Genomic DNA, 12,681 nt, shown 5'->3' with positions numbered 1-12,681 from the left:
ACATTAACACAGCTCCGCTTCATGCAGGCAGAGACTCCAGTGGAAACCAAAAGAGAGAACAGGAAAAGCAGGGGATGCTGCATGGAGCATTACATTATAACCATGTGTAGAGATCTGAGCAGCCAGGCTTTGATTCGCGTCAGCAACTCAGAAACGTCTCCTGAGCTGCATAATATGTATTCTTGGAAACTCCATAAGCATTCCAGGACTTCATCCCCCCTCTGATGCATCTCGTGGTTTCAGTGACCTTCATCTAACTAATTAAATTTGCTTTGACACCAGAATGAATGAAGCTTAATGACAGGTTAATCTGCATTTATGAAATCGCTTCATCCAGTCCACCCATTCTCAGATAGTTTCCATCTAGCATTGATTACATAATAATCACATCATTGCAATCTCTTTGCTTTTTCTTCTTATATAAAAAACATTTTTCAACTTGTTGTAAATTTGTGTCACCTATTTGCTAACAATTCTTATAAAGTGCATCTTTTTGAAGGATTTTGCAATTTATACTTCACATTTAAGGTAATTAGAGTCTTTAGGGATTTAGGATTAATAATCTATGACTTCTTGTTTACCTGGGGAAAAAATATTACTTGCCACAGTGGCCCATTTCTCAAGCTTCTTTTGCTCTTTCTCTTTCTCTCCCTTGGGAAAGAATAGGACATACCTAAGACAAATGTGTTCTTCATAAATTTAGAAATTTTGTTAAAAAAAACATGATCGTGTTTCTGTGTATTTATTTTTAGGGTTTTCTGTGTTCAGTTCTGTCCTGTGAGTCTGAGTCTTCCCTGTTGATTGTTTCCCAGGTGTGTCTCGTTCCCTTGTTTACCTTTGTGTGTATTTAGTTCCACCTGTTGTCTCTGTCTCTTGTCGGGTCCTTGTCAATTGTCTAACGTCAAGCGTATGTCTATTGCTGTCTACACTCTCCAGTGGAACTGCCAAGTCCTGGTTTGTGTTCGCTCGCATGTTAGTCCTGATTAGTCAGTTGCTACCGGCATTTTAGCTGTGCGCTTGTCTCCTGCCGTGGTGCCTGTCTTGGACTGTCTGAGCATCATTTTCATTAAATTCATCATTTTTCATCATATCCTGGGATTACCTGCGTTTTCTCCTCACCACCTCAAACCACCACCTCCATGACATAAACTTGCCCATATCTACATTCAGTTGAATCATTACCCTTCATGTCCATTGTTAAGTATGTCAGAGGGTTTGTTATGCTGTGGGCTTGTTTCCCTTTTAGAGCAGGCAAAACAATTAAAAATACAACTTTGGTTGTTAGTTCTTTCAGCAGAACAATGATCCAAAATATATTACTAAAAATGTAATTAAATTGCAGCACATTAATCATAACCTGTCTCCAAATTCTCAGCAACAATGAAAATACATCATCCTCCCACACAGATTGAGAATTGAGTCTGTTGAACTGCAGATAAAGTCAAATTAGATTCAAAAAGCAGAATGTTGTCTGTCTGGATGCATCCTAGTTATGCTTGCCTATCATATTTCACTAATTAAAAAAATAAAAAATTAAAGAGTCAGACAACTATGTCATTTCAAACAAAACAGTCACCTCTTTAAAAGTTTTTTAAAGAACTTTTAAGGATATTCAAATATTGTAAGTTGCACAGAATCCACTCGGTGTTGAAACATTTGTCCTGAAACATCTTCAAAAGCTTGACCTGAATTGACATGAGAGGGTGATGGAGGACAAGAACAAAGAGTATGAAGGACGGTCGGAGATGAATTTACCAGACTAAAGACCAGCACAGGCAAGCTTAAAACATATTCTTTTCCTCATCACTCATCTGGAAATGCTTGCAGAGGGAAATTATGAAGCAGGAAAAGGAATCCCTCCTCCCGGCTGCTTCAGCAGAGACTGATTCCAGCGCTAGTTGTGGCTGACGCGTCCTCCGAGTCGTGTTTTATGCAAATGCAGGTCTCTGAAACAAGGATCCAAGGGTAATGTTTGCAGAGGAGACGGCGCAGGCCTGACACCATCCTCTCTCTGCTTCCAGCTAATCTGTTCGATTAATCACATCTGTGACGGCACGGATACAAATGCTTCAATCACGACCTGAAAGCATGACGGATGAGTGAGCAAAGAGGTTCTGTTGCTGTTTTCTTCCCTCCTCTTTCAGTCTATTTTTTTCTACTTTATCCTTTGTCCTGTTTTTGTAGCTTTTTGCAAAGACTTTTTTGCTTTCAAATGTTTTTATTAAACTGAAAATATTTCATGTCTTTAAGTCTTTTTCTCTATTCACAATCTAAACAAATATCTTTTTAGAAGACCAAGGGGACAAAGGAATAAGAAATATATACACCTGAATGCTGAAGAACTGAGACTCACTGAACCAGACTAAGTTTGTCCAGTCTGTTATTGGCTTATTTTGCTGAGACTGTGTGAACTGTAGCCTCAATTTCCTGAGCTAGCTGACAGGAGTGGAACACAGTGTATTTTTCTAATGCTGATTGGGCATTCAAAAAATGGTATTCGACATACCTTAGTTGTAGAAACTTGTTCTTTTGGAGTTATTGTTGGTTTTCTATAATCTGAAACCACTCTGCCAAATCTTTTTTGATCTCAAGACATTTTTGCAGACAAACTGTCACTCATTATATATATTTCAGCATGTATATTACATTCCCTGTAAACTCAAAAGATGGCCTTGTGTGGATATTCTAGTATATCATCAATTTCTGAAGTTATTACACCAACCAATCTGAAATCTAAATACAATTCGATATTAAAAGTCATGCAAATCTCCTTTTGTTCACATCCTGACGCTCAGTTTGAATTTCAGAAAGTCACATTCACTACATTTAGTTGGCTAAATGCACCTCATAAAACATAAGTTGAATGTAGATTTAGAGATATTCAACCCATAAGCTTTTCTCAGGACCTGGTTGGCAGTTGCATCAAAGTATTTATACTATTAAAGGCGGCTTTGCACCCAACGAGTTCAGGGTGTATCCAACCTTTTGGGGAATCGCTGCTGGAGATGAGCAACACTCTGAGCATAAACAGTTGAGAGATGAATAGACTGTTTTCTTTTGCTACAGAATGTGCAGAAATACATCATTTGTATGATTAAAATATAGACCTTGAAAGTGCATAAATTCATGTAATGACAAGACTTTTCATCCTTTTTTGCGAACCAGAATAAGACAGAAAAGCAAAGTGAGATTTTTCTAAAGCATTTATCTCCAGTGATTTACTCCTTCCATCTGTTCTCCCATGGACTGTTTATGCTCCTTTCTATGTTAATGGAGATATTTTACAATGGCTCACGTGATCCACCCTTTGTTTTGTTTTTTTTGTTTTTTTCTGGCATTAACAGAGCGTCTGTGTCCGCTTAGGAGTGCATGCACGCTCCTTCTTCCTCTCTTATTGTTCTTCACTGCCTCTTTTCATTCTTTTCTTCTCCTCCACCTCCTCCTTCTCTCTCGACAGTTCTTCTCATTGCGCCTCCTCCTCACGTCCCTCCACCCTCCACATTAATCACATGGCAGGGAGAATAAAGCGGAGCATCTGTAATAGTTTCGCAGCGTCACTGAAGGACGGGCAGAGGTCGACTAGCGTCGCGGCTAATGCGTAGACTCCCTGTGTAGGTGTGTGTGTGTGTATTAACGGTAATAGATGACTTGGTGTGGACGCAAGGACAGAACGGGGACATTGCTTGCTAAAAATGGATCACTACCTTGTGGTGCAACATACATAAGTGTAAATGCACACATCTGCAGCTACACACAAACAATTGAATGCTAGTCATGCAAGCGCCACATACTGGGACAAGACATTCCCTTCTGATTTCACTTTAGTGATCTCTTTTGGCAATTTATTGGATATTTAGCCTCTTTTCTTCTTCTGGATGGTAGCGCCTGAGTCTAGCACAGGGGTGTTCAGCTGTCGTTTTTTATTGCTGGGTTGATTTGTTGTTGCTGCAGAGGTTTTGCGTCACTTAAGCTCCCTTGCTGCCAGCGGTTGTTTCTGATTTAGGCATCGGACCTGCTAGCGTGGTGATCATAAAAATCTTTTATCATTTTTCCAGTCCAAAAGGGAATGGTTAGATTAGATCTGCTGCTGGAAAGACTCCCCAAAATGACTCAAAGGGAAAAAAGGAAAAAAAAAAAAAACAAGTTGCAAACATTCAGAGTCCAGACAAAAAAGATGACATTCAGACACCTGAGGGATTTTCTTTATGTCACTTTTAAGCTTGTTGTTTAAAGGCTGTTTGTGGTGTTTATTCTGGAGATAAAGCTTCCACAGACAGCCCACGTTGATGTTTGCTACAAACTCTCTGAAACAGATAAGGAAGTCGATACACCTGCTGTAATGAAAAGGCAGGGTGACAATGCAGATAACATTATCAGTATCTCATTGCCCTTGGGTGAAAATGTCCCGTGCATGGCGTCACCTTCAGTGCTTCTCATGTCAGTCAATCGAATCTATTCAAACACCTCAACTCACATCGTCACTCCCCTCGACTGGTGAGTGAAACACTTTGTGACTTCTAGCAGGACGACACAGCAGTGCTGTGTGCAGCCTGACCCGTGGTGAGCTCTTCATTCATTAATCCACTCCACAGCTCAACCTTTGCAAAGCTTTCGGCCACTTGTGCAAAGCAAGAGCATACAGAGATAGAAAAAAAACACACACAAAAAAAAACGATGAGAAGTTCAGCAGATTCCTGTTATTACTGGACGACTTCACTAAAGAACTGTACTAGAGGGCATACCAGACAAAGTGTACACACCTCTGTTAAAACATCTTAGTGAAGTAAGAAAAAGTCTAAAAAAAAGACTTGCAACTGTTTCCACTTTCATTGCAACTATAATTCAAGGAAAATATTTATCAGTTGGAAAAATTTAAAAAGAAGAAAATCAAACTGCAGTGATCTTCTTACATGCATTTCCACAGTTTAATACTTTCTTGAGGCACTTTTTGATTCAGTTTCAACATGCAGTCTTCTGAAGCTTCATTCAGTTATGGGGAAACTGTCCTTGTAAGACTTTCCTGATATTTGCACACTTTTATTCTTTACCTAAAAGCCATAGTTTGGAGAGAAGGATCAAAGATATCTCAATGTACAAAGGTATCAGTCAGGAGAAAAGTACTGTTTTTATTTTCTCCCACCAGATTTGACTGCTTTCCCTTCAGAAACTGGTGAGCTGAAACATCTAGTGTGATAAAAAGCAAGAACAAAATACATTTGTAAATGGTAAAATACTTTTCTACAGTACTACATGTTTCAGTTTATTTAACAAAGTTTAATATCAGATAAAAATAAACTGAGTAAAAGCAAAAAGTGGTTTTCAAATGGTGCTCTCATTTCTTACCTTCTGTTTGAGAGCAGAAATGTGATATTATTTTACACAGGATGACACACACCTGCCAGACCATCTTCTTTTTGGCAGATGTCCTCATTTGTCTCATCAGTCCACATGTTTCCCTAACGATCATCAAGATGTTTTTGGCAAATATGAGACAAGCTTGTGTGGAGTTGTGAAATAATCACATTTTTGGACAGTTTCCAATGCCTATGCTTCACCTATTCCAATCTCATTCCTCACTGTAAAAGCCTGACAGCTTCTACACATGGAGTCCTTGCATCCTCCTCCCATTGCACCTCTAATTAGCCTCGTTTTTCAACAATAGTTAGGTTCAGGTTTGTCCTGCTTACTTTGAAACCCATTTTAAACACCAGCCAAATATCATAACTTTTCCATCTCCCCTTGGCCATCAGTGGGTTTTGCCTTGGAGCAACTCTCATAGAGGCCATTTTTGACCATAATGTTTGGTAATGTTGCATTTTGAATGATGAACTGAACTTCATGTGCCATTCTGGGTCATTTTGTGACTTTCTGGATGAGTTGTTTATGTGCTCCTGAAGTAAGTTTGACTAACCACCACTTATGTGGTTTTCAGCACATCCATGTTCTTATACATGGGTTGGTAACCCTTTCCTCACTGCAATATATCAACCCTTCTTTGATTTTTGTATTTATTTGACACCATCCAGCCTATTTCTTGTTGTCAAACAGATTCTATTAAGATGTGTTTTTTTTATTCTACAGGTGTGATAGGAATTACACTTTGGTTTATTTAGTGAAATCAAGGTTAGTTCATGATTTAACAAGACAGGCAATTAAATTTTCACATAACGCAGGTTGATCTCGATTCCTTTTTCCCTTAATAATTGATATCTTCATTTAAAACTAGATTTTACTGAATTGATCTTAGTTACTAAACTCTGTCTGGTGATCTAAAACTTGTAAGGGGGCAAATAAATTTCCCAGTCACAAAAAATGAGTTAAAGGAGAGCTTGCTGCTTTGTCTGATCAGCTAATTCTTGTTTCCTAATGTCAACAAACAATATGATTTTGACATTTTCCAACACTGTAAAACAAAATAACTTCACATAAATTTAGGAACAGAACTTTGTACAGTTTAATCATATGCAAAGTGCAAAACAAACTGCAAAACGATGCAAAACAAAGAAAGTGAAAGTCAGTGGCACATACCAGCGACGTCAAACTGAGGATGATGTGGCAGCATCAAAGTTCAGCTTCAATCTAATAACAATGTGAATTCACAATGGTCAGCTACAATGTCTGCTATAAACACAAATGGCCTTATGATCTTGAAAGCGCCTGAACACTTCATGGACATTTTCTGGTGTGCTTGAGCTGAGACAAGATGCATAATTGGGCATTGATAAACTAAAGATAATAGAGCCTTATCTACTGTAAAGCAGACATGTTATTGATGTATCTTTCTCTTGTTGAAAATTTCTCTGCGGTGTCCCTGAACTCATAAAGAGCTCTCAACTGTGATGTTTTTTCTCTGGTTCCTAACAGCCTGAGTCTTGGCCTGTGTTGCAGGAGGAGGACCCGGGCGACGGGCGCTTCAGCTTCCCCGGGTACGGCATGGGTCCTGCCTGCCTGCAGGCCAAGGATGGCATGGCCATCAAGGGCAACAACAACAACGCCCCGACCTCGGCGCCGCCCGAGAAGAGCATTGAGGAGATGAAGAAGCTGTTCATCAGCCGGGCCAAGCGCATTGACACAGTGTCCCGCGTGGCCTTCCCGCTCGTCTTCCTCATTTTTAACATTTTCTACTGGATCATTTACAAGATCATCCGCAGCGAGGACATCCATAAGCAGTAGCCGAACGGAGGAAATGGGCGACAGTGACGTGAAGCAAAGAAAGCAGCAAAACAAAGTAAAAATATGAGACAAAGATGACTCCAAAGCAGATATTATTGCCCCTCTTTTCCAGCCATACCTCTTATCCTCTTCTTTCACCCTCTTTCTCTTTGGTCAAAGATTTGCTGCTTTTTGTGGCCCCTCCTTTGAGCCCCATTTGACCAAACCGTTTGAAGCTTTTTATTGCTTTTTCCTACCTTTCTTGCCTTCCTCCTGAACCCCAGACCCTTTTTCCTGTCTCTTTAAAACCCCTTAACAGTCCGGACCAGTGCAATAGCAATGCAGTAAAATGCATGATATATGAATGTGGCAATATACTGAAGAAGAAACGTGAAAAAAATAAACCTAAACTTTCCAAGACACACCCAGGAAACCGTTTGGGAGTGAACGGACTGGAACAAAAGGAGACAAAAAGATCTTGTATTTAATTTTAGCTTTTTTGTGAAGACAGAAATATAATTCTATACGGAAATATGACGTAGGGATGGATGGGGTGGGAAAGGTGCAAGAGGCATACAGCAGTGTAATATACTTATTTATCATAATTGGAAGATATATGGACCATGTCTCCAAGGGTGGACATCTGGAACAAAGGATGTTTAACCCCAAAAAAGAAAAGAAAGATGGCGGTTCAGTGCTTCCACTAAATTAATTGATGCAAGGATCATGCATTCTATATATCTAGATTTGCTTCAAACATGTATTGCAAGCACTTGTCAGAGCTTTCCCTCCCTCCTGCTGCCAACACCACAAAAACTGCAGAGACACTTGAAGTTTGTCGCTGCTGCTGGACTAAGAAAATAAAATGAATACAAGATACTAAAAAGAATAACGGACACCCAGAGCTGATTAATACCTGTGATCAACATCTATCAGTTCTTAAATACTTTCACTCTGCATCTTTGTGGTTTTTTTGTTTCGTTGTTGTTTTATTTTCTTTCGTTCTTTTTTTTTTACTATAAATACTAATTAATATATGTGCCAACTAAACTTGTCACTTGTGGCTGTGCGACGCTCGTCATCTCTGACTTGTTCATCTGGAGGGAGGGCGAGCAGTTTGATGTCTTTTGTTTTGATCACTGAGATTTCAGTTCAACACCATTAGCCGAAGAAAGACCAGCTCGATCCTTGACCGGAGTAAAAAAACGCAGATTCTGATTCATTTTCCTTTGCTGTTATTGGTTGGGACTGAAACATTCACATGTTTACATCTTTGTGCTTCCTTGCTTCAACCCTGCCTCAATGTGACGCCAACGTCCCCACCCATCCTGATCCTGAGCAAGAGGACAAACGTCTTAACTCATACATAAAACATCGAACTTTACGAGCATCTCATCCACATGGACCAACTGTAGCTGTGAACTTCATGGAACTGCATCATCACACACAGAGTGCAACACCTGGATTTATTTCACCACACTGGATGGGATTTGATCAGTCAGGCTGGTTGATGTGATCGATTGATAATTTTGCTTTGCACCAGGCTTCTCTATGCAATGATCAGTATATGCAATTTTAATTTTTACTTCTTCACTGCTCTTCCATCTCAAGTGGTTACACTTTAACAATTAGAGGTGAGAATGCCAAGGTACTGACCTCTTTAAGGCACTTTTGGCCCCAAAGCATGCAGATGCCTGCATGAAAAACTGGTCTGTAAAAAGAAATAGACTGAGCTAAATCTGACTAGATATTAAGATTTTCCCCATGTTTAATGCACAAAAGATTATTACGTCTGCATATTCTACGCAGAGTATCCTTAAGTGCTTTTATGCTTTGAAAATGTTTAAAAATGCTACAATTCTGGGAAATTACCAGGTTTTTTTAGCAAAGAAAAATCTAAAATTTACCTGAGAGATGTAGTTACTGTTGTAACATTATTTAAGAAAGATATTTATTTATTCTAATGACATAAAATGTCTTTTAGCACCTAGAAAAACAAATAAAAGGCTCAAAGATGTATGAATTGAGGAAAATCACTGACTTAGCATCATTAGCCAGGAGCCGTATTGTATCTCTAGTTTTGTTGCCAGGTTTTATTCATGAAAGTAAGACCGATCACTCATTGTTATCATGCTCTAAGAATGATACACTGACACACATACATTATATTTTTAGAACCAGGTTCAGATACTTATTTTCTGTATGGAACTGAAAAAAACATGGTGCCCTGGGAATATTAGAGCCTTTTGTAATGTTCCTGTTATGTGCCATATACATTTGAAGAATATAAGGTTCACTTCATGGCCAGCCACATTATATTTATAGCTTTTGCAGTTTTTACTTGTAGAACACATTTTCTGAATATCCTAAAATAGATCTGATGGTACAGGTTATCTGTCATATCCAAAATCTGTTTTATCCCATCATGAATATGTCCCAGGCTTTGTGAATGAAGGTATGCGAAACTGATCTGAAGGGCTATGCCACTCATTGACTCCTTCATTCTGATTCTAGATTTTAAAATAAAAAGTGCCATAAAAACACACATCACCCCAAAATACTATGCATTTCATCCAAAATACATTTTTCTAAAACTTGTTCGCCTGGACCTCTTTGAGTCTTGGTCTAAAGTCTAAAGTTTGTGTAGGTCGTCCATGTTTCATTGATAACTAAAGGCCAGGTTGCAGGGACAAGACATCAAGCAGAGACACCCAGACCCGTCTCTTCCCTGCTACCTCCTTCAGCTCACCTGGGGGAAGCGCAGAGTCGAGAAAATCCTTCGCCAATCCAAACCCTAATTCATTCTGACACCAAAACCGTCTTGATTAGTTTTAATGCTGAGAAGTAATTAGTTTTCAGGTTGGCTCCTCAATTAAAGCCAAAAACACTTATGGGTCAGGTCTGACCTACGCTGATATGACATAGGTACATAGAAAAAAAAGTTATTTGTCAGGTGGCACATTTTCTACTGCTTATTGTGATAAACAGCCAATAGAGACTGGAGATTTGCTGGAGATTGTAAGAAAATATGGCTATACAACCTGGCTCTCTTGAACTGAGATTCTTTAAAACAGTTTGAGGGTTGTGAAACTTCTGTGCCAAATAATGAAAAGGACCAACTTTAACTGTTTCTTGACTCAATTTGTTTACAACTAAAATAAGAGTGCAGAGGGGTTGTTGCTAACTAAATAATTTTGAAGCCTTTAATAAAATAGTCCATCCGAAACCAAAATAATGTACCAATATTGCTTAATTTCTGCAAACTCAATTGAGTTTTGTGATTTTACGTCTAGAAAATTCAGTAGCAAAGAAAAGTACACACAGTTTGTAAGCATTCCAGCTATGTTTGAAATCACCAGAGGTTTTTAAGGCCTTTTGGTAAAAACAGTTAGCATTCAAAGGAAGACCTGGTTTAAGTCAAGAACTTTGCAACATTCCTCCCTTTTGACCAAACGTGATGATGACGGTGATGATGGTTTGACAACATCAAGTTACCAACAATCAAAACTTCCTCTGCAGTCACAGTAGTGATGTTTTATGCAGGCTTAAAATTCACATCAAACCTCAACAACCAGAATTTGTCACTAATAAACTGAAATGCTTAATGAGTGAGGGGAAACAGTAAATGTCAAATAAATCCTGGAAGGTTCATTTTAATATTATAAAGTCCCAAAACACATACATTTTTTATGCTTCCTTGGATATTTTTCAACACGAAGCCTATTTGCAAATAGTTTTGCAGATGAAAGTTTAAAAACATATTGTGGGACTCTCAGAGAATCATGAAATGATTTAATCTGTCTAATCAAAGTGGCAGCTGTAAGATAAACAGTTTAGCTTTAACATATTATAAAAAAAATATTAATTCATTATTCAAAAGACAGAAAGTTTAATCTTGTGCTAATCTGGGACTATGGAAATGAATTCTTTATCTCTGCGTGTATTAATGCCTTTCTGAATAAAACTGAAACCAGAATAAGAAACCGGAGAAACGGGCTCCGTCTCATTAGAAACTAATTTTTTCTTCTGTGCCATAAACACACCAACTTGAATCACTTGTGTTCATGAGCCAGCATCCGTTTTCCTGGAGCACACACATGCATCTTCTTGTGCCATATCGGGGTTGAATATGCAACCAAAAAACAAGACAAAGAAAATGAACCCACAAGCATATCATGAGTTTTTCAATCACTTTACATGATTCATGAGCCTTTCCTCTGGCATTGCTCCTCTGTGTATCATAACTTCATCATCAGCCTCATATTATTGTATTAGTCATTGATTATAATGTAAAGGTTGGAGTTGCAAATAGTATAATATGTAAAAAAAATATTGGGTTTATATTGCATCATTGGAAAAGAATAAGAAAGATAAGTTTATCAAGAACAATAAGTTTATCAAACTTTCATTTCTAGGCCAGATTTTAAAGAAGCACGGTTTAATATTTTGATGGTTATTGATTTCGAAGGGTTTTTTTTGCTTGTGTTTTGCTTGTATTATACAATCTGACGCCCAGAAGGAAAAGGAAAAATACAGTGAAACCTGAATTGCTGTGAATTAATGGAATTACTATTATTCATTTATTGATCTTCTTTGCAAAAGTTGGAATGGCCTTAATTTTGCTTTACCTGCTTCTATTGTGTCTGGCACAAAGTGCAGCTCTTTTTAATTTGCTAAATTTCTGATGCTAATTATGGCGCTTATATAAACTGAGAGTGCACATCAAAGCAAGGTGAAAAAGTTCTGCGAATTCTGTTTATTTTTCATTAATCTGAGAAACTATATTTTGCATGAATATAAATAAAAATGGCAGATATTTTGGCTTGTACAAAAAATGTGAAGCAATTTGAAGATGAAAAAAAGAATGTACTGTTTCTGCTGTATCTGTATATATCTGAATATTTATTAAAAAAAATGTCATACTACTAATTCTATTAACGATTAAAGGTTTTCTGGACAAAAATCTCTTTACCTGTTTTTGAACATTGTCAAGATTGTTGGAGTTGGATCTTCTGCTTTCTGTTACTCGACTCAAGGATCTGTGTAATCATTAAAGAAAAAAGTATTAAAAATCGCAAATAAAAGTTTCCTGTCAGGTGTTTTTATTCTTTAAGCAGAGTGAGACTCTGAGCTTCTGCTCAAACTAATGTAAAATAACCCTGTCTGATATTAATATTTAATGTTTTCTATTTAAAATTTGAAACAAGCAGTAGGCAAATAGTATCACAGCTCTTAAGCTGTTTAACATTTTGTCAAATTACAACCACAAACTTTAATGTATTTTGTAAATCATAACATGCAAGTAGTTCATAACTTTAGAATAACATTTTGGTTTTCTAAATTGCTACTTACCTTGCCATGAAGCTGATTTAACATTTGTCACAAACCATTCAGCACAAAGTTCCTCTAGTTGGATGAGACCAAACCTGAACATTTTTTGGCCTCCATGCGTAACACGGCCTGCTGTGCTCGCTTCAGAGAAACTGATCGGAGTTTAGAAAATAAATGGCGCTAAATGCGTGGAAATGA

The 12,681-nt window shown here is 37.9% G+C and overlaps 1 protein-coding gene across 6 annotated transcripts in view; it reads left to right on the top strand.

Annotated features, from left to right (window-relative positions):
* glra1 (glycine receptor, alpha 1) overlaps window positions 1-11,482 on the top strand; it is a 110,868-nt gene extending 99,386 nt beyond the window's left edge. For 3 of the 6 annotated variants that reach the window (XM_007555047.2, XM_016672981.1, XM_016672980.1), the window contains one exon: window positions 6,865-11,482. In XM_007555047.2, coding sequence (XP_007555109.1) covers window positions 6,865-7,173 — 309 coding nt within the window. In that variant the 3' untranslated portion in view covers window positions 7,174-11,482. The remainder of the gene's footprint in view (window positions 1-6,864) is intronic. The other 3 variants (XM_016672982.1, XM_007555050.2, XM_007555048.2) reach the window with 1 other exon arrangement.
* The last annotated feature ends 1,199 nt before the right edge of the window (window positions 11,483-12,681 follow it).

The sequence above is a fragment of the Poecilia formosa genome, unplaced genomic scaffold, assembly GCF_000485575.1.
Source record: "Poecilia formosa unplaced genomic scaffold, Poecilia_formosa-5.1.2 Scaffold68, whole genome shotgun sequence".
Lineage (NCBI taxonomy): Eukaryota > Metazoa > Chordata > Actinopteri > Cyprinodontiformes > Poeciliidae > Poecilia > Poecilia formosa.
This window is presented reverse-complemented; position numbering and strand designations above follow the sequence as displayed.